At 49.4% G+C, this 21120-nt stretch overlaps 1 protein-coding gene and 1 pseudogene across 1 annotated transcript in view; one reads left to right on the top strand and one right to left on the bottom strand.

Annotated features, from left to right (window-relative positions):
- The window catches only part of TMC7 (transmembrane channel like 7), a 74926-nt gene that overhangs the window by 2762 nt on the left and 51044 nt on the right, over positions 1–21120 (bottom strand). The window contains exons 6-15 of the mRNA XM_004706089.2: positions 20467–20612; positions 14817–14964; positions 13048–13221; positions 11436–11593; positions 10150–10267; positions 9822–9919; positions 7629–7815; positions 6135–6265; positions 3395–3550; positions 1215–1293 (exon numbers count right to left, since the gene is read on the bottom strand). Coding sequence (XP_004706146.2) covers positions 1215–1293; positions 3395–3550; positions 6135–6265; positions 7629–7815; positions 9822–9919; positions 10150–10267; positions 11436–11593; positions 13048–13221; positions 14817–14964; positions 20467–20612 — 1395 coding nt within the window. The remainder of the gene's footprint in view (positions 1–1214; positions 1294–3394; positions 3551–6134; positions 6266–7628; positions 7816–9821; positions 9920–10149; positions 10268–11435; positions 11594–13047; positions 13222–14816; positions 14965–20466; positions 20613–21120) is intronic.
- On the top strand, positions 11821–11937 carry LOC115868027 (annotated as a pseudogene).

Here is a 21120-nt window from a genome sequence, read left to right as displayed (position 1 = left end):
CTATGAGTCGGAATCGACTAGATGGCAGTGTTTCCATTAAAGGATGGTGAAAAAGGCTGGCAAGCAAAACATCAGTGTAAGTTGCACAAGGTGAAGGTAATTAATGTTCAGCTGTACATATAAAAATGATCGAAAGGGCTGTTTAATTACATATACTTCACACCACAAAGAAATAGAAATAGACAATGATTCAAACCTTTCCAATGACTTCCATTACATTCAGAACAAAATACAAACTTCCCAGAGCCCTCAGCTCTGACCTGTTGATAACCCAATATGTCTTGCCTCTCTGCCCTCATTCAGCCACCTGCAACCATGACAGCCTTCCTCCTCTTCCTCATCCCCACCCATGCTGCCCCCTCCCAAGATCTCCAGTCACCAGCATCCAGGTCTCAGCCCCAATGTCACCTCCGCCTAGAGGCCTTGCCTCTCTAACCACCTTGATTTTATTCCCAGCAATGCTAAGGATCGGGATTGACCTTGCGTCTTTCATTCACCTTTGGAGAGCAGGTGCTTTATATAGATAGGTGTGTGTGGTAGTTACACAATCTGGTGTCAAGTTGGAACTTGATAGGATTAAGAGTGAAGTGGTAGAGGCTAGTCTGTCAATCGGATCATAGCCAATGAGGCGTGGGCATGGCTTTCTCCTGGGAATTCTGGGAAATCTAGATTTTCCTCCTTGGAAGCAGGAGACACCTCTCACTACCTTCACCCCCGTGGAGCTGCTCTACTGATAAGACACATGGTGCTACACCTTGGGAGCTAGAGAAGCCACATGGACCTACCCTGATGCAGCCTTGAAGCTGAAGAAGCCATGTGGAGACCCCTGCCAGCACTGAGATGCTTACAAAGCCACTGGATCCAAAGATGTTCTACCCACTGACCTGTGATCATCCTGTATTCAGCGTCATTGCATGTGTTTCATGAGTCTAAAGACGACTTTAAAAATTGGTATCGGACATATGGGCTAACATAGGACTTCTGGAGTTGATCTGCACTGAGCTGGGGTGTTTTCTCAATATTCGACAGCTCTTTCCTATACACATATGAGTGTTCATGGATTTGTTTCTCTAATCTACCCAGACTAACACAGTGTGGAATGACTAGGAGTGTGTGCACCTGGGGTTTGGGGGGAGTGGTGATGAGAAAGTTTTCCCTCCACCCCCACCTTTCTTCTCCTACAGTGACCCCACAGCCAGGACTTGCTCCCTTACCAGGGACAGCTGTTCTCGCAGCTGGTCCACCACCTTCTTGTGTGCCCCGGCCAGCGCAATGAAGTAGAACATGATGAGGCTGCAACACAAGGCAGAGAGGTGGACAGTGAATTACCCACCCTGGCTGTCAGGGCAGGAACAACCCTACGCCTTTTCCCTGGAAACATTTCCCTTGGTGAGAAGGGAGAAGGGAGGCCTCCCTTTCCCCAAGCAGAGGGGCCAGAAACAGCCAGTGCCTGTCTCATTTGGTGGCAGCTGCGAGTCTGATTTATGACTCGCTTTTTAACGTGAACGCTACCAGTTGTTGATATCCCTCCCCATGCCAACCACCCTCCACCCTCACCCCACCCCCCGCCCGACCCCAGCACCTGCAGAGAGGAGGAGGGAGTCCAGGAAGTGGGGCTGGCATGTGATGAACTGTCTGTGATCACACTACAGATGTGATCATCTGCAGAAGATGATCAAGGACCGCCACTGGCCTCTTTTCTCAGATGTAAAGTGGGGTGAATGCTGTAAAACCCAGCAGTCACCCGGCTCCGTATCCACATGGCAACACTGGATAAAAGCAACTGGTCTTGGCTCCTGCTGTCTGTCCAGCCCCAGGTCTCAAGTGGGGGGTAGTTGACATTACTGGGGAGATTCAGCGGGAGGAGCAAGCCTTCCCCCAGGATAACGGAAGGGGACATAGCTTCCTGTGAACTCAGGTCGTCCTTGTCTCCCAGATGGGGCCGATGAAATGACGGCTTAGCGACTGGGAGATTCCAGGAGTTACCAATCTCTGGAAGACCAAGAGCCACAGGACGAGGATCCTCAAAGACACAGAAGCCATCACATAACCACCACCAGGTGGTGCTCTAGCCAAACCCAGCTGGGCCAGCTGATTGGGACGGATCAGGGGGCGCTCTGGGCCCTGGGAATTCCAGGCTGGCCACAGGTTCCTAAGTCGTGTTAGCAATTTCACCCCAGAGCGTCCTGCGTTTCACACTTACCTTTTTGCTGTTGTCCCATTCTGGCATTATGGTGAGAGTTTCCTGTCATCATTCTACATCATCTTAGCTTAATGGCGAGGGTTTCATGAGTTAACAACACCTTTCAGGGATTTACATACAATACCTGGCACATAGTAAGTACTCCACCCACCCATGTCCGTGATTAGTAGTATTATAACAGACACCCAGGTGGCCCACACATGATGCACTCCACTGGTAGCTGGTGGTTTGAACCCGTTTGGAAGTGCCTCCATAGACAGGCCTGGCAACCTGCTCCTGAAAGGAAAGCCATACGGCCTTGAAAACCCAGCGGAGCGGCTCCCCCTGCACACACGGGGTGGTCAAAGTCAGGACGGACTCGATGGGAAATTGACCACAGCAACAATGTTGGGATCCTGCCGTCCCTGTGCGCAGCCAAGACCCTGGTACCCTTCATACAACAAAAGCCATTATGTCCTGAGCCAGCACTGTTCATCCATCACCTTCTCTCCCCCACAACCTTAGGGGGTCAGCCCCGGGCTTCTCCTCATCTCCAGGGGTGGGGGTGGGGTGGGGGTGCATGGCAGCAGAGAGACCATGTGATGCCCAAGCCCACCGTGCTTCTACGTGGCAGGATTCAAGCCTGCGCTTCTGACGTCCGGCTAGCTCCCTGGGCTTTCATCAGTCCCTTTTACAAAAGACAAGAGATTCCGTGCCCGTCAGCAGTGTTGCTCCTCAAGCAAACAACAGCAGGAAGAAGCACCCCAGGTGCCTGAGCTGATTGCCACTCTCGGGGACCCCGGGCGGGTGGGTGAGAGTGGGGTTTACAACAATTGTCGGAATCCGATCACCTTTCTTCCGAGGCATCTCTGGGTGGCTAGAGCCCCACCTGGTGGTGATTATTTGATGGCTTCTATATCTTTGAGGATCCTTCCAGAACAGTATCGCAGAGATTGGGAACTCCTGGCATCTCCCAGTTGCTGGGCCCTCACCCTTTGGTTATCAGCCAAGTACGTTCACCAGTGGACCGGGTATTGACTTCTTGTAAGCCAGCCACTTGGGGGCTAAGTGCCGTCCACAGGCGACCTTATTGGACCTGTGTGATCAGAGAGCTACCAGTATGCTGGCCACTGTAGAGATGGGAATTGGGGTGGGGAGGGGGCGAGTGGTTCCCCGCTTCCCAGTGCAGAGGAACCGGTGGTCCTGACTCACCAGATGATCATGAAGAAAGGCACTGCGAAGGCCTCCGACGTGATGCCGTTGACCAGCGACTGCAGGGACCTGGGGAAGGTGCTCACCGTCTGGGCGACGACCTCCCAGGAGGTGTTGAAGTTGGTGAAGGGCCCGCAGGCTTTGGAGGAAGGGATGCTGGGAGGATACAAAGCAAGAGGCTCAGGGCAGGCGGGTGGCAGAGCCTCCCTCCTCCGTACACACAACACACTTTGCTGGTTGAGGCCTAGAGAAACCGCCTGAGCCAGCGGCCTCCCAGCATGTTCTGGCCCCCAAAAAGCCCACCCTGGATTTCATCAGCCCTCAAGAACCACCTTCCGCCAGGCAGGGAACTCGGGATGGAAGAATACATTAGATGATGCTGTAAGGAAAGATTCGGGCAAATTCCAAATGTGACGATTCTATTCTCCAATCGCTTAATCCAGAGAGGGGAAACTGGCCTGGATGCCTCCAAAACAGAGCAGGATGAAAACAGCAGAAGGAGGTATGGCCATCAGTAGCAAAGCAATGGCGAATCTTACAGGATCTTCATTTAAAAAAAAAAAGCTATAAGAGACTATTTAGGGCACTAGGGGAGCGATCAGAAGAGGGTCGGATATTAGGAGACATTAGTATTAATTATTGGGGAATGATTGTCTTATTGGGGACATATTTAAGGAGACTGTCCCTATGTTTAGGGCTTGGGTGTTCAAGCACTTAGGGATAGGATGCCATGGGACCTGAGACAGGATTTCAGATGGTTCCTCTCACACAAAACAGACTACACAGGGAGCCAAGGCACACGTGGCCATGGGAGTCATTGACTGGGACACCCTACTGAGGCCATGGGAGGGTTGATTGCTGCTATTTTTCAACTTCCCAATGGGTTTGACACTTTCCCAAACTAGAAGACGATCGTGGAAAAGCAAGAACATTCAGGCCTAAAAGGAACTGGCTCAATTCACAGTGTGAAGATGTATGTGTAAGATTTCCCATTGCAGTCGTTTGTACAGGGATAAAAAAGAAATCCCTAGAAGCAATCCATCCCTAGGATCAACCAATTAAGGAAATGAATCATTTTATGTTGTATTCATACAATGGCATGACATAGTGTCTCAAAGAGACAGACAGACAGCTACACCAAGATGACGACATCAGAAGCTGAGAAACAGGATTCGAAAAAGAATCCTCACCAGACATCCTTTGATACCTTTTGAATTTTGTGCCAGGAGAATGTATTTCTTTCTTTCTTTTTCTAATTTAAAGTTAACAGATTGAAATATGTATGTGTGGAAAAGGTACTAAGCACACGATTAAGCAAAGAACCAAGTTGCCAAGCAGGATGGCAGTGCTTCCCCAGATGCGTTTCCAGGCCATAGAAAAGCTTTCCATGATGAGCTTCTGGGAGCTTTTAGAAGGGGATGTGATCCCTAAGAGGTGAGGATCAGGGGCAATTCCCTCTTCAGCGTACATATCCTCTACCACTTGAATTTTAAAATATAGTGCCGATTACTAAAATAATAAAAACCACACAGAATCATATTAGTTAAAAATAAAATCCAAAGTAAAACTTCAAAGCTTTAAGCTTTACTTTAAACAGGAGGAAATGGAATCCCACGAGTGTATAAGTCAGGAGCTGGTAACTTATGGGCCAAATCTGGCCCTTTGTTTTATAAATAACGTTTTATTGGAAAATACCCATGCCTACTTGTTCACATATCATCTATCCTTGGAATTTGAGCTCTCAACTTCCAATCCTTGGTCTACAGTGTCTTTATTCTGGTTATGCAGTGGTCAGACAATTGTTAAGGGTTGAACCTGATCCTCAAAATGAAATGTACCCCAACCCAAAGCTACACCTTTGCCTCCAAACTTCCTTGGGTGTTCAGAATCTTCTCTTTAGATATCTGTGGTTGGAGGAGGGAGAAATCCACACACATGTTCTAACTCATTCCTGGCCCCTAGTTGTTGGCGCAAGCTCTTGTTAGGTACACATACCTCTTGTTGTTCCCACCTGATCTCAACTGCACATGGTTCAGCAGTGCCCTTTCTGTTCATTCTAAACACCACTCTAGAGTCTAGACCCCAAATTCCATGTTCTGTATCTTGACCATCTTTATACCCTAACACCAGCCCAGGACTTGGCCAACCAAAGACTCGCTGCCATCATCTCCATTCCAACTTAGAGGATGGAGCTGAACTTCCTCATAAGGTTTCCGGGGCTGAAGTCTGGAGGGAAGCTATCTCTCATCCCTTTCCTGGGGAGTTCACTCTGAAACTCTCTGTTACTGGCTGAGTGCTTAACTGCTGTGCCACCAGGGCCCAAAGAAGGCTCTTAATAATAAGTTGATGGATACGAGAGTCTCTCAACCAAATGGGCAGCAATTTGGTGACTTTCTGCTTGAGCCTACACGCCATATCCCCTATAAAAGCCATGTATTATTTTGATCATCAAGAGCAAAGAAATAAAAGGAGGTTCGAGAACAAGCCCTAGGAAAAAGGCCTAGGGGATGGGGGCGGGGGCACACCCAGCTCACAACAAATGATGGCAGCACTATACCTGTGGCCAAGGTCCAGAAGGACCCCGTGGCATCTTGAGTTCAATGGAGCTTCTGAAACACAGGTGTGCCTGGATATGGTCTTACCTCGGTAGGTGGAACCACGTGAGCAAAACCAATCAAAATGCTTAAACAAGGGCATGTCAAGAAGCAAAGATGTGTTCTAGAAAACAGAGTTTGCTTACCGTGACAGGCTGATGGTCAGAGGTATGATGGCCAAGCACAGCCCAATCAACAGCACCAACAGGAAGAAGAAATTAGAATTGGACGCTCGGAACTGCCTCGGCGAGGGTCTACAGTTGTAGACAAGGCTCAGCTAGGGGAGACAAAGAAGAGATCAAGAGGCACAGGAGAGTATCACGGATGGGAACAGAAATTAGCATCACCTTTCTAGAGGGCAAGGACTGCCGGTGGCACTAGTGGGTAGGTGTTGGACTACTAACCATCCAAGGTCGGTGGCTCGCATCCGCCCACCAACTGCTGTTTGGGAGAAGGTTAACGCTATCTGCTCCCATAAAGGTTTACAGCCTCAGGAATCCTATATGGGGTCTCTGTGAGTCAGACGCAACTCGATGGCAACATGTTTGGGGTTTGGGTTCTGGAGGGTAGTCCCGTAATAGAGATCGGAATGAAAAAAGTCTAGTCTAGTCTAGACACCCACTTAGAGGAATTCCTCCTGAGGAAATGATAGGAAAACTGGGTCAAAATGTATGTACACAGATACTCAGTCTTGTAATTGTTGATCACAGAATACTTAGAAGCAATCCACAGGGTGATTGCCAGCTATCAGTAAGGTGCTGATTAAAGATAAATGCACATCGTCTACACAATGTGATAAGCCTTTAGAAAGGATGAGAGTTGGATGTACTCAAGTGGCATGATGAAATAAAAATTTTATAACTGTGGTATGAATCCATTTCAGTTTTTTAAAAAATAGTGTTTATTTTTATAGTGGTTTAAATATGTATATGTAATCGATCTGCAATAAAAAACAAAACTCAAACGCACTACCATCAAGACCACTCTACCATCCAACTCCTGGTGACCCTGAGCACCCATTGAATGACAGATGGGAACACCTTTCAGAGGGACCCTAGAGGACAGGAGAGAACGGCCCCTGTGCGTTTCCGAGACTAACCCTTTACGGGAGTAGAAAGCCCCATCTTCCTCCCAAAGAGCGGCTGGTGGTTTTGAACTACCTATCTCGATGTTAGAAGCCCAATGCTTATGGAAATCACAAGAGCCTAATGATTCTCAATAGAACTTTCAAAATTATAAAAATTCCCAAACCCATTCAAAGTCATTTGTCCAGAATAAAGAATATATCCTGTGTAAAAAGGGACAGTGTCGTACAAGGAGGAGCTCTGTTGGCACAGTGGTGAAGTGCTCTCGTGCTAGAAGAAAGGTCGGTGGTTCGAACTCACCGGCCACTCCTCGGGAGAAGGCTGGGGCAGTCTGCTTCCATAAAGATCACAGCCTTGGAAATCCCATGGGGCACTTCTCTGTCCCGCAGGGTCTTTATGAGTTATAATGGACCCCACAGCAGTGGGTTGGGTTGGGTTGTGGATGTAAATTGGATACATCTGATGGCATGGGGAGTTGGCCCCAAAGGTATGAACACCCAATCCATTGGAAGGTCTAGAATTGGGAGGGGATCGTTCCCCCACCTCTCCACTTACCTCTTTCACATAAAAGATGATGATGAATTTGATGGTTGTAATTGCAGGGATAAGTGGTGAGAAAAAGGCTCCGATCCAGCAAATGGTCTGCCCATACACGATCCCCAGGACGTTACCAGGAATGGCAAACTCCTGCTGTCCCCAGAACTGAATCACCTTCCAGGAGGAGCAGTAGGTCACCAGGAGCCTGCAGACAAAGAAGGCAGACTGCTCACCTGGACTGCAGGGACCTTCCAGTGCCCTAGACCACGGCCACAGACCCAGGGCCAGTTCCTCCAAGATTCTTCAGGGAAACTGTCTGTGTGTGTGTCTTAAAGACACAGTCTTAAAGAAGACAGTGGACTCTGGAACCATCCAGGCCAGCGTTCGAATCTCGATTTCGCAATGTCTTAACTTGATAGATCCTCTTTGAGCCTCATTTTTCCCATCTGAAATTGTGGGTGGATTGTAATGCAGCGCGCTTCAAAGGGTAAGCGTGGGACTAGGAACGTGGGCAGAATCCGAACTTCGGCTCGCCTCTTTAGCACAGAAAGTGGCCTGCAAACACCCAAATGTCCACCAGCAGGGGCCCTGCATATGTACGGCGGCGGCGTAGGACACCATCGTTGGATGAATGAGGAAAGTTGTGGTGGTGTGTTGTTTGCAGGAGATGAAACAGAAAGGTGAGGGCACACCATGGTGCATGGATGTGATCCGGTCCCTGGGGCAAAGCCTCCCCCAACCAACTCTGGGCATCTGCTCACCCGTGGATTTATGGAAGTGCGTGTATGGTTTTCTGTATCTTTTTCAAAGATAGCTAGATTTACCCCTACGGCGTCAACACTGGCTTCCTCTTCAGAGGCCGCTCTTTTGCGACCACCTGTGCTTCCATGGCATCTACATCTTTTAGATTTTGAATCAAGCTCATATGCATGGATCAGGGTTTTGTTTTACTTTTTAAAATCAGTCCTCCTTTTTCATGCTTATTTTAAGGGCTTACTGGGCCTCCTGCAACACCCATTGCCCTGTGGTGGATTCTGACTCTCAGCAACCCGGGTAATCTGCTTGAGGGGGTGAAAGGGAGAAAGTGAAGCGAGTTGTGTGTAAGATTTCAGGAGCCACTGAGAAGCAGCAGCAGGAGGCCTATAGTGAAGACGTTACAAACTTTTTTGGGTAAACTAGGTGAGAGTTTATAGAACAGAGTAGTTTACCATCCAGACATGTTCTTTCATGCCACTGACTGCAGCCTCCAAAGGTCACAGCACGGATCCCGCTCCCTCTCTGGGCTTCCCGCTCCCATCCTTCCTTCTTGCCTAACCCTCCTGAACTCTGCCTGTGGGGAAGGCTGCCCTTTTGATGTGCAATAGCTGGTTATTCCAAGGTGTGCATGTCTCACGGGCCTGATGGTGGCTCTCCTAGACCTGACTCTCGTCTGGCTGAAAACCACGGGGGGTGAGTTCACCGACATCTCGCTCAGCGCTTTTTTATGGTTGCCAGGAGTCAGAATTGGTGCAATGGCCACAAGTATGTGCCACGGGGCGCTGGGGACCCAGCGGCTCCATTCTCGCCTCCGGTGCAGATGACGGAGACCTGTGCTTGGTTCCTGGCCCATGCGCTTCGTGCCCGGCCAACCACGGGACTCTTCATGGAGGTTTGCGGGTTGCTAGGAGGGGAACATACTCCAGCAGAGCTGCCCAATGGGAAGAAAGGTCCGCAAAGTCTAATGCTTCTGACAACCAGGCAATGAAAACTCTCTGGACCCCAACAGCCTGCAGCTGCAACCAGGCATGGCTGTGCTGGGGGGCTGACTCCACCACTAATATGTGCCAGCTGCTGGTCTCGGTGCTTTCGGATTTCATTTAATCCTCACAGTCTCAGCCATTGATTCTGAGTTAGCTACTGCTGTTCCCACCGCATTTTGTGGGGGAGCAAAGAGGCACAGAGCTTAAACAACGGAGCCAAGGTCACATGGCCAGCAAGCAGTAGTGCTGGGGCTTTGACCTGGCCAGGACACGTGGCGTCCCCTGTAGCAAACTATAGGTCTATGCCGACGGGCCTGGCTATTTGTGGGAAGCCGTGCAGTTTCTGCTCAGCAGGCTGCCTTTTCGGAGGGGCAGTTAAGGAGAGATGAGGTTGATGGTCTGGGGCTATTGGGGGTCGCCAGCGGAGAGTGGCTGCAGGGGGTAAGCGGAACACTCCTTTTACTCCACTTACTTTCTAGGAAAATCCACAAAAAGTGTCATCGCCAAGATGATGATGAAGTCGAAGATCATTAGTTTGTACATTTCCTGCCCAACTTGGGTCTCCCAGCACTGAAAGAAAGAGAACAGGAGAAACTGAGAAGCCCGATTTGGGGCAGAGAAAGCCGGGTGCTGGGACTCCTCCCCAGTTCCGTCTGTGCCATCTCCAGACCCAGCTGCTTCTGGTCAGGACATTGGCAGATGCTCCTCTGAGCTTGGTTTTACAAGCCCCTACACGTGGAGATGCTGGGCTTTACGTCCACGACCCAGCCCTCCACAACCACCCGTCCCCATAGCCTTACTGGGTAGAGATTCTGGTTGTAACCGCAGAGACTACAAAAAGAGTTGTCACAGGAAGTGATCTTGGAGCCCAGGGTGAACACCAGCACGCAGATGGTGGCCAATCGCATGAAGACACACCTTCAGGGAGACAAGGGAGGGGAGAGACAGGGGGAAGCTCTCAGGCAGGCCCTCCAGAGACACAGCCCTTCCTGAATGCAAACTCATACCCCCTGGTCATTTATTCCGTCACTCAGCATAGGCCCCTGGATGCTGTGTGCCTCTGGCTGGGATCAAGTGGAGGGACACGGGATCACCCATGAGGTTTCCAAAACTAAAGGCCTGAAGTGGGATCTAACAGAAATTTCAAAGCTTCCCAGTAGCTTCCTGGGTACATGGGGAACAGGAAAATAAACACATCATAAAGAAGCAATGAATTCATTCCGCAATAGGGGACAAATGACCCAGTGTTTTCCACAAATTAAGGGCATATCTAAAAGGAGGAATTCTTAAAGAATAAAAGGAGCTTTAGCGATATCGCTGTAACCCCCACCCCCACCCGCAAGGCAGCATGTGCACTTGGCTTGCCTCCTGATTGGAACAAACCAGAGGAAGCCATTTGCAATTCCATCAGGGCAACGGACAGCGAATGTTATTAAGGGTGAAGATGGTGGCGCTAAAAGTAGAAACTTCATCTTTTAGAGATACACTAGGGGGTGGGGCTTCAAAAAGTTGGTGGAGGAAATTCTATTCCCTTCGAATTCCCTTTTCCCATTAACTTTGGGAAGGCCCCTCGCATGCATTCCCCGTGTTGGCAGCGCGATGACATGTTGCCAGCAGTTGGCTTCAAATCAGGCCAGCAGAAGAGGGGAGAAGGGTGGCAGCACAGTCAACACAATGCTGGTTCTGGGCAGAACGAAGTGATGGGCTCATGGGGATTCATTAACCATCCTCCCCGCCTGTCTGATTGCTGGACAATTTCCAAAGGAAATGGGTTAAATAAGTCAGAGGTGAAGAAGCAGGAGGACAACTCCCCGGTGCCACACAGTCCCCATGCAGTTGTGTTCTCTGCCTGACCCTGCAGTCACACCGGCCGTGGCTGGCGTCTTGAAGGTAGCCCACCTCCCGGCCCCAGCCTGTGACTCCAGTTGTCATGTGGGACCTGTGTGTGCAAATTCCGACTCATTCATTGGGGTCCAGGAGGATCCTTGGCTCATCAGGACAACGTGCCACCATGCCTGCCGGGGTCAAGAGCTCGAGTAAGCAGTGGGCTGTGCCATGGGGCGGTCACCCTTAAGTCAGGCATTACCTCAGGATTGTCAAACGGATTTCAAAGCTTGGGGAGTAATCCTCGTAGCGGATGATCACGGCAAAGATCATTGGCGTGAGAAAATTGGCCAGCGTGATCACAATCGATGGTAGGTACAGTATCAGGAGGTTCTCCCCAAAAACCATCTTGTCAATCTCCTAGGAAGGTCACAACATGCCTTGGTCAGAAACGCAATAAGCGAAGCTGCATCCCAAATGAATTGAACGTAGCAGCACTCAACTGCTACACAACAGAGCCAAACACAGCTAGGAACTCAACTCAAACAATGGTTGATGTCAAGAAATAAATGTGAGCCACGTCCCCAAAGCCTAACATGGCAAATATAACTGATGCTATGGAATCGTACACTTAAAAATGACTTATCGTGCTGCCTTTAAACCTGCCGCACCTGCCTGTGGCATGGGGGGTTAAGCTGCAGCGTCAGAGCAAGTGCTGATGCATAACTGGGGCTGCCAAGCCCTTTTAACCGTGAGTGACATGGCGACCCAAAAAAAAAAATACTTAAATGGCAAAATTTTGTTCTATTTTAATACAGTAAAAAATCCGTAAGCCCCTTTCTTGGATGCTCTAATACCATGCTGAAAGAAAAAAATAGAATTTTATTGCATTTTTGAATGATTGCAGTCTGTTGGCAAAGAATAGTGTAAGTACCCTGGGCTGCCAAAAGAGCAAATCTGTCTTGGAAGACGCGTGGCCAGAGTGCCCTTTAGAGGCACGGACGCAAAATTTGCTCTTACATTCTTTGCACATGTTGTCAGGAGATGCCAGTCGGTGGAGAGAGACACCCAGCTTGGTAAAGTAGAGGGCAGCAAAGCAGAGGAAGGTCCTCAAGGAGACGGATTGACCCAGGGGCTGTAACCATGGGCCCAAACCCAGGAACAACCGGGAGGTTGGCACGGGGCCAGGCAGTGCTTCATTTTGCTGTCTACAGGATCGCTGTGGGTCGGAATCAACTCGATGGCACTACCACCACCACCAACATTAGAATTACGAAGGGCACCTATGAACATTCCGTGTATTCTGTATCAATGGGCAATTGATAAAATGCTTTCAAGGCCCAGCGATCTGCTTCTTCGGGGGCACAGCTACGATAACCCTCTGGCGGGCAGGTCTGCTCTTGCCCCCTATGGGGCAGGGTGACCATGAGCTGGAATGGATTTGACACCAACTGCTGTGATTGATTCCATTATAGAGACCCGGTGGCCCAATGGTGAAGGATCTGGCTGCTAACCGACAGGTTCTGGTTCAAGTCTACCCAGCAGCTTCACAGGAGAAAGACGTGGCCTTGAGCTCCCATTAAGATCACAGCCTAGAAAATGCCGTGGGGCCCTTCCACTCTCACCCGGGGTCACTATAAGTTGACACGCATTCAGAATGCTAACAGTGGTCATCTTATGGATTCCAGGAGGAGCAGGCATCTCACATCTGTTTGGGAGATTTTCAAACTTTTTGGAAAAGTGGAAATGTACCACCTCTGATTTTGAGGTCTCTCTCCTATGGACCACCCTTGTATCCCCCTACACAGGACAGAAACAATGACAGCTTTGCAATGTCTAACCAGAGGCACAGTTCACTTTCACGGAGGACTTACTTTGTTCATGTGTTCTTGAGAATATGTCGTTGCTCTATAGATTCCATAGAAGCAAGCCCCTAAAACAGCCAGAACCAGGCAGTTCAACACCAGTCGCAAAGAGTAAATCCGTATGGTTTCTTCAGAGGTCCTTTCCGCTATCTTCTGGCGTATTCTCTCCTCCTCCAGGTCGGCCTGCGGACCAGAGGAAACTGCCTCTGAGCACTGGGATGGAGGGAACGCATGGGAGGAAGCCGTGGCTCATCAGATCCCCCCTCATGCAGCTAAGATTTTCCTTAAATATTCACCTTCCCCAAGATGTCTTTCCAGGCCAAGCCCAGCTCGTCCTCCTGGCCACGAAAGGCTCAAGCCAAGGCAGAGCCACCTCCTTCAGACTGCAATCTGGGAAGGGGTGTGAACTATAGACTATGCATGGCATGTTAACATGTAGTAGTTGAACAGCATATGCCTCAAACGCAACCCCACCGCTGTGGAATCCGTTCTGACCATACATCTTTATGGGAGTGGTCAGTTCTGACCATGCATCTTTATGGGAGTGGTCAGTTCTGACCATGCATCGTTATGGGAGTGGACAGCCTCCTCTTTCTCCCTTGGAGAGGCTGCGGGGGTTTGAGCTGCTGACACTGCAGTTAGCAGCCTGGTGGGACAACACAGTACCGTACGTGGCTGGTTTTTTGTTTATTTTTCTAACCCAATCTGGTGGTCTCTGTGTTTTATAGCGTTTTACAGCGTTTACTGTAACCAATAAGATATTTGCTCTGATTCTTTCTATCTCCATTTAGGTTTTGATGGTGGACTTACGGTCCTCTCCCAATTTGTGTGTGTGAGTTCGACCAAATAATAAAGTATTTACAATTCTTATTATTCATTTGACCATTCCACCATTTTTTTCATATTCTGTCCACTCCACGCAATCGCCACAGCATGCCTTCCTCGGTCCTATTTCTCTTGGTCCCAGCCATGCTGAGGACAGGTTCTTCTCAGGTGGTAAAACAACCGTGTACAGTGGAAGACACCACCCCCTTCCACCCACTATGGGGCTCCCCCACCTCTCTTGGAAGTCGCATCCACTTCCCAGGTGTATTATCATGCTCCAGCCGATGGTGATCCACCCCAGGAAGCTGCTCTCTACAAAACAGACTAGATCTGATCCGTAGGGTTTTCTTGGCAGGACTCGTCTTTTTTTTTTTAAACATTTTATTAGGGGCTCATACAACTGTTATCGCAATCCATACACACATCAATTGTGTAAAGCGCATTTGTACATCATTCTCAAAACATTTTCTCTCCACTTAAACTCCCGACATTAGGTCCTCATTTTTCCCCTCCCTCCTCGCTCCCCCCTCCCTCATGAGCCCTTGATAGTTTATAAATTGTTATTTGGTCATATCTTGCCCTGTCCGACGTCTCCCTTCACCCACTTTTCGGTTGTCTGTCCCCCAGGGAGGAGGTCACATATAGTTCCTTGTAATCGGTTCCCTCTTTCCTACCCACTCTCCCTTTACCCTCCCTGTTTCGCCACTCACTCCACTGGGGCAGGACTCTTCATGGAAGCAGATCAGGGGCCCATCTTTGGGAGGTGCTGCACACTGGGTGGGTTTTAGTTAGCAGCTAACTTCTCTTGAAAACTACATGAGTGGACACTTGCGAAGGCCAGGGAGATCCAGGCCTCCACATAGCTCCTCTGTAAGCTACAAACAGGCCTGCTGGGCACAACGCTATGGGGCAAGGAACCGGAGCCGGGGAAGGGAACCGGCCGCAGCACTCACTCGGAGCTCGTACCGCAAGCTGCTGTGTTTCAGGTCCGCCATGCTGCGGTTGGTGATGCAGAAGTCCCAGCCGGCAAAGATCTTGTTGCAGTAACTCTGGAAGTAATCCTCGCTCCGAATCAGGTTGACTTTGAATCCTTCCACAGACCTGACCCCAAAACACAAGCACACTTCCGATAAGAACAACAGCGAGAGAGTGGCCTAGAAACTGGCTGGGCCTAAGCTGAAAAAAAAAAATGTTAGACAAGGGTACATTTTCTGTCCAGTCCAACACGCTCACGCTTCGACCCATCCTAAATACATGTGGCTGCTCACCGGGAATCTCACGAATTCCTTATCCATCCAACAGAGCCTAACACCAGTGGCTCAAACTCCCGACTCTTTAGCCTGGAGGCCCTGTCTGCCGCGGCTCAGCCAGCTGTGCTCCCAGGGGCCACTGGCTTTGTTTCCTTCCCAGAAATACACTAAACTCTGCTTTTGCCTCAAGGATTTATGAAACCTTGACTGGGTCCTCTCCACCCTTCCGGCTTCAACTGAAGCAGCGGGCATCACGTAGGACGATCCTGGCTGTAAGGAGTGGCAGGTATGCAAAATGGACTTAAAAAAAAAATTTCCCCCCTGCAGTCTAGTCATTCGGGAACCAAGGAGGGCGAGATGAACCCCTGAAACCACTACACCTTCTGTCAATCTTACAACTCAACGTGAGACCAGAAGTCACTCCAGACCAACCCCGTTGTTGAGATGATTCCTGCTCAGCTCAGCTAGGACAGACTTGCCTTGAGCAGAATTATGCTCTTGTAAGCTCTAGCCCAGTGCAACCAAATCGATCTAACCTTGGAAGTTTAGAGAGAAACCGCCAGAGAAGGGAGTTTACACCAATGAGGCAGGAGCCACTCAGAAAGGGCCTCTGAGGATGGTGTCCCACCTGGAAGAACGCGGTCAGTGTGCCTGAATTGGACAGCAGACACTGTGGAAGGGGTGTCTAGTTTGCGGTGTATATTCTCAACAACAACCATAAAATAATTATCAATGTCGGATAGCCCCTCCATGGGCTGGGTTCCCAACAACTGAAAGTTGGATCCCCCGCTTTTTAATTCCCCTCACAGCTGTGAGTCAAGTTTGCAATCATCTTATTTATCATGAATTCCTGGTGGCAGGTGCCCTGGCTCTCCTGCCACCATGGTATCTGGAATGCCTAGAACATGGCCAACGTGTGGTTAGTGGCTAATAAATGAATAAATGACTGAAATCTAACATATACTGAGTGAGCACCTGTTTATGCAGAGTAACTGTTGTACATTTCAGGTTTTCAACGTATCCAAATGCTTTCATGGGGAAAAAAAAGTAAACAAAAGCACCCTAGTGCATGCTAATATAAAAACACCAAGCACCACACACGGATCTCTGCAGATGGAAGCAGTATTTTTAGGACTCATTAATTGTTGTGAATTAAATGGTGTGCCCCCCCCCCTTATATGTGCTGTAATCCTGCACCTCTGAAGACAATCCTGTTTGGAAATGGTTCTTGGCCATATTACTTCGATCTGACTCACGTATGACAAGCTCATAACCCAATCCCTTCTGAGTTAAAAGACACGCAGGCTAGACACAGGCCAGTCTGTTCAGACAGGCCCCACCCGAGGGGTAACGACGAGAATGATGTCCTTGTCAGGCGACGCACCTGGAGGAATGGCATCGTGAAGACCTGCTTTGGATTTTAAACATCCAGAACTTTCAGCAAACGGATTTCTGTTTTGTCAAGTAACCCCCCATGTGGTCTTTCTGTTAGAGCAGCAGCAGGTAACTGAGACAGCCCTGACCCACGAGGACAGCGGGAGTGGGAGGAATCACTGTGATCAGTGATGTGGGCCAAAGGATCAAGGCCAAGGATTTTCCATCAGAACCACATGGGGAGCTTTTCAATAATCTATTTATTTTGGGGGAAAAAAATTAATGTAGAATTTTCTTGCAGACAAGTGGATGGGCACGGTATTCCTGGGTTCCTGGCTATGCAAACACGAGAAAGGCTGCCATCCGATGCAAATAGGGCTTTGCAAACGGGTTCTGTTGTCTAGCTGTATTTAAAGACCTGTTTGAAATTACTTGCTGAATTGAGAAGCACCCCTCAAGAAACTATTAGAGAAGATCGTGTTATTAATCACTAGAATTTAATAAAGGCCAAGAAACACAGTAGCCAACACAAGCATTACAATGACATTCCCTCGGAGGGAGGAAGCACAAAAAACACAATCTTGGGTGGTACGGCTGACCTCAAGCAATGAGTCTCACTGGTGGATCCTAAGGACTATGAAGAAGGCCGACTCCTTCCAGGCAACGCCCCCTTGGGATCAAGGTCCTGGTTTAGTTAAAAGACAAACGTCTCTTGGAAGTCATTTACATGGTGCTATGAAAGAGTGGCTGGTTGTTTCTTTCCTGGGAGCTATAGAGCATGAGGGCACTGTAAGCTGCCTGGTAGGGGCATAGCAGGTTGGTGAGCTGCTAAGAAGGGGGAAGAAGCTGAGGCCGAGGTGCTGAAAAGAAACTTTGTTACTTAGGAAGGCACTACACTTCAGAGCAACCATCCAGGAGTGTTTCTGAGCAGCCTGCATCCCTGCTGCTGCTGCTGACCTTGGCCGTGCAGCTATGGGGAGGGGGAGAGTTTGAAGACACTGCAAACAGAGCGACATCTCTTCAGCCACAAACTACCCTCACACAATGGTTCTTCCAGCTTCCCGGCAGCTCAAAAGTGAGCGAAGGGAGACAGAAGCCTGCTGTTTCTTCCCACAGTCCCTCCTCTTGTCCTCATCCACGTCCTTCTTTGCAGGGTCTCTCTGGATTTTGCTGGTTTGTTTTCTGTGTCTACTTCCTCAGTCTTGTCTTAGCTCCCAGAGAGCAGGGAATGGGTTGTATCCACCTTGGTCTCCTCGACCTCACACCGGGGTCCCCCTGCACCTGACCCTTCTGCTGAGAAGCCTCACCAAAACGCATTAGTTTCTAAGCCTCAGTCAGCACAGAGAGCCCCCTCCAAGGCTTGAGGTATGTCTTGTTCACCTGGGTCCCCTGAAGGTGGCATCCCTTAGTGTGTGTTAAACGACAGAACACTGTTCTTAGTTGTCGATGAGAATAGGCCTTCTCACCCCAGCCCCTGACGGCCAAAAAACAAGGCAGTAAAGGAAGGTTGGAATGGTGCTCTGACAAACTGGGAGTTCCCATCCCCCTGAAGGTGACCATGTATAAACGTCAGCCTCCGTGCCCTGCTCCCTGGAGCCAGATAACTTCTCGAGTCAGGGCCCTGGCTTGTGGTGAACCCACACAACGGAGGGTGTAAGGGGAGGAAGTGAATCCAGCCTGGGCTCCCCTGGCCATCAGACAGAACAGAACACACAGGGTTCGCCCTGGGAGCTGGAGAGCTGACGGCCAGGTGGGCAGGTAGACGAGTCATGTTTCTGGGAGATCCTGTCAGGAAGCCCTGTAGCTCCTGAGCTCACTTGCAGTGTGTCCCTGTCTCGTATCACTGGGGTGCTTTTAAAAAGTGTGGATTCCATGTGGAGGCCTTGAGGTTATCAGGTGACTCATTAAGTAGGTCTTACTTGGAGTCCAGAAGTAGGCTCTCGGATAAAGCTCTGCAAGTCATTCCAAATCATCATCCAGTTGAAAGTCTCTAATGTAGAGCAAACTACCTTTCAGAAATGAGACAGTTAGGATCCAGAGAGGGGACAATTCTAGATCCCGCACCGCGCCGAGGCTCCTTTGACGGTGAGGGCGATGCTGCCTCCAAAGCTGATCTTTCATTGAAAACACATCTTCAGCCTGCAGCCATACCACCCTGAACGTGCCTGGTCCCGTCTGAATAGATGTCTACAACATTCTTTCCCTGCCTGGTTTCAGTTAATCCGTCCCCCCACCAGCCTTGTCAGGGATGTATATTTCTTTTTTTTAAATCCTTTTATTGGGGGCTCTTACAGCTCGTATCACCATCCATCCATCCATCCATTGGGTCAAGCACATTTGTATATATGTTGCCTTCATCATTCTCAAAACATTTGCTCTCCACTTAAGCCCCTGGCATCAGCTCCTCATTTTTCCCCCTCCCTCCCCAAACCTCCCTTGCTCATAAACCCTTGATAAATTATTATTATTTTCATATCCTACATTGTCCACTGTCTCCCTTCAACCACTTTTCATTTTTCATCCCCCTGAGGGGGAGGGATATATGTCAATCATTGTGATCAGTTCCCCCTCTCTGCCCCTACCTTCACCCTACCCTCCTGGTATCATTACTCTCATTATTGTTCCTGAGGGGTTTATCTGTCTTGGATTCCCTGTGTCAAAAGCTCTTATCTGTACCAGTGTACATGCTCTGTTCTAGCTGGATTTTTAAGGTAGGATTGGGGTCATGATAGTGGTGGTGAGTGAGGGGACGGGGAGGAAGCATTAAAGAACTAGAGGAAAATTCTGTGTTTTGTCGATGCTATACTGCACCTGACTGGCTCCTCTCTTCCTTGTGACCCCTCTGTAAGGCGATGTCCAATAGTCTGCAGATGGGCTTTGGGTCTCCACTCCGTGTCCCCCCTCACTCACATCGATATGATTTTTTGTCCTGGGTCTCTGATGCCTGATATCAGGTGTGTACATTTCAAAGGCGAGGAAAAGGAGACATGAGGAGGTGGGAGTGGCTGAGTCGATGGAAGGTTTGAACACTGGTGTCTCCACTTCAGCCCAGGATCTTCACCGCTCTGACCTTCGCCCAGCTCCCGGGCCAGACTGGTTTTGGGAGGGGATCACCACCAGGCCTTCTCTCAGTCCATCTCTGTCTGGAAGCTTCAGCATCACAGCAACACGCAAGCCCCCACTGACTTAAGTGTGGCGGCTGCTCATGAGCCCCATCATATAGGAAGGCAAACCCTGGTCTCTCCTCATGGAAGGCAAGAATGCCATCACAGAACCACCAGTGCCCTCAGTAAAGTGAGTGATGCCGCCTCTTTTCTTTCTAAAAACCACTTGGGTCTCTCTGGGAAATGGCATGTGCTCAGAGGACCCTAACCTCTGACTGCAGTTGGAGGATTAAGGCACTGGCCACTTGAATTATTAGCGGTCCATCACAGACACTCTGTTCTCAGTGACCACAATGGATTGGTACCCAAATGAAGCAGCGCCAACCAGGGGCTTGTCAGGGTTTCTTTACCCGTGATCCAGGGAGTCATGGGCAGTTGGAGAGTGTAAGATGCCCTGTCTGCCACCACTTAAGGGTACCACCCAGCACAGGAGATTCAGAGTCAAGGAAGCCCTGGCTTTTGGTTGTTCCTAAACCCAGCAACATCCCTGTCCTCCCTCCCTTGGATCCCTCAGCCACTCAATCCCCTTTCCTCCCTTGGCCAGAGTTGAGTTTCTGCGACGTGCAGCCCCAACAGGCTCACAAGCCACATCAGAGCAGAGATAAGTCCTGGGCATGATACCAGTGTATGTGTCTGACTAAAGAACTCCAGGGCACCATTTCCTCCTGGTGTCCTTAGCTACCGGCATACTCATGAGTCTTTCCCTACAAAACCCACCTTGCACTCTGCTTATCCAATGACCACTGCCCCCAACCCCGTGGGACTCCAATCATCACAACAACAGAGAGAAAATGCAATTACAAGACAATTTTTACCTTTTGACGATCCAAAGAAGGCTCAGGGCCAGGTAAGCAATTGTGCTTACCAAATAAGCCAGAGGAAGGTCATAGGTGAAGTTCTGAAATTTCACCCCATCAATGGTGTAATGTCCATAAAAGAGGGAGGTATCCTCCAAGAAACCCTGAAACAAAGTCAAGGACATAAGGTCAGACCAGTGTGCTAACTGCAGGAGAGCAGTGTCCAACTTCAAAGAACTCATATCCCAGTGTCTTGTGCATGGTGTTTTCCCAGGGACGGTACAGCCTGTGATCAGTCAGTGTTGGGCGATACAGCACTGATGGAGCCTGAGCAGTAGTAGTATACTGATCTTGAGATTTAAAAGAAATTCTATTTACAATGAGATGCTTATGGATAAATGTATCAAAAGTGTGAAACTTGTACTCTTAAAAAATGACAAAACATCGTTGACAAGAAGTTAAAGAAGGTTTAAACCAGTAGGAAGGCATCCCATGTTCATGGACCAGAAGACTGTAACTGTTAAAATGGCCCCACCCCCACCCACTGCCATGGAGTGGATTCCAACCCATACAGAGCATCCCCATAAGACACTGCTCCTCAGACACGGGGTTTCTGAGGCTGAAAACCTTCATGGAAGTACACTGCCTCATCTTTCTCCTACAGAGGGGCTG

The sequence above is a fragment of the Echinops telfairi genome, unplaced genomic scaffold (genome assembly GCF_000313985.2).
Source record: "Echinops telfairi isolate 266 unplaced genomic scaffold, ASM31398v2 ScPeMD7_5;HRSCAF=22, whole genome shotgun sequence".
Lineage (NCBI taxonomy): Eukaryota > Metazoa > Chordata > Mammalia > Afrosoricida > Tenrecidae > Echinops > Echinops telfairi.
This window is presented reverse-complemented; position numbering and strand designations above follow the sequence as displayed.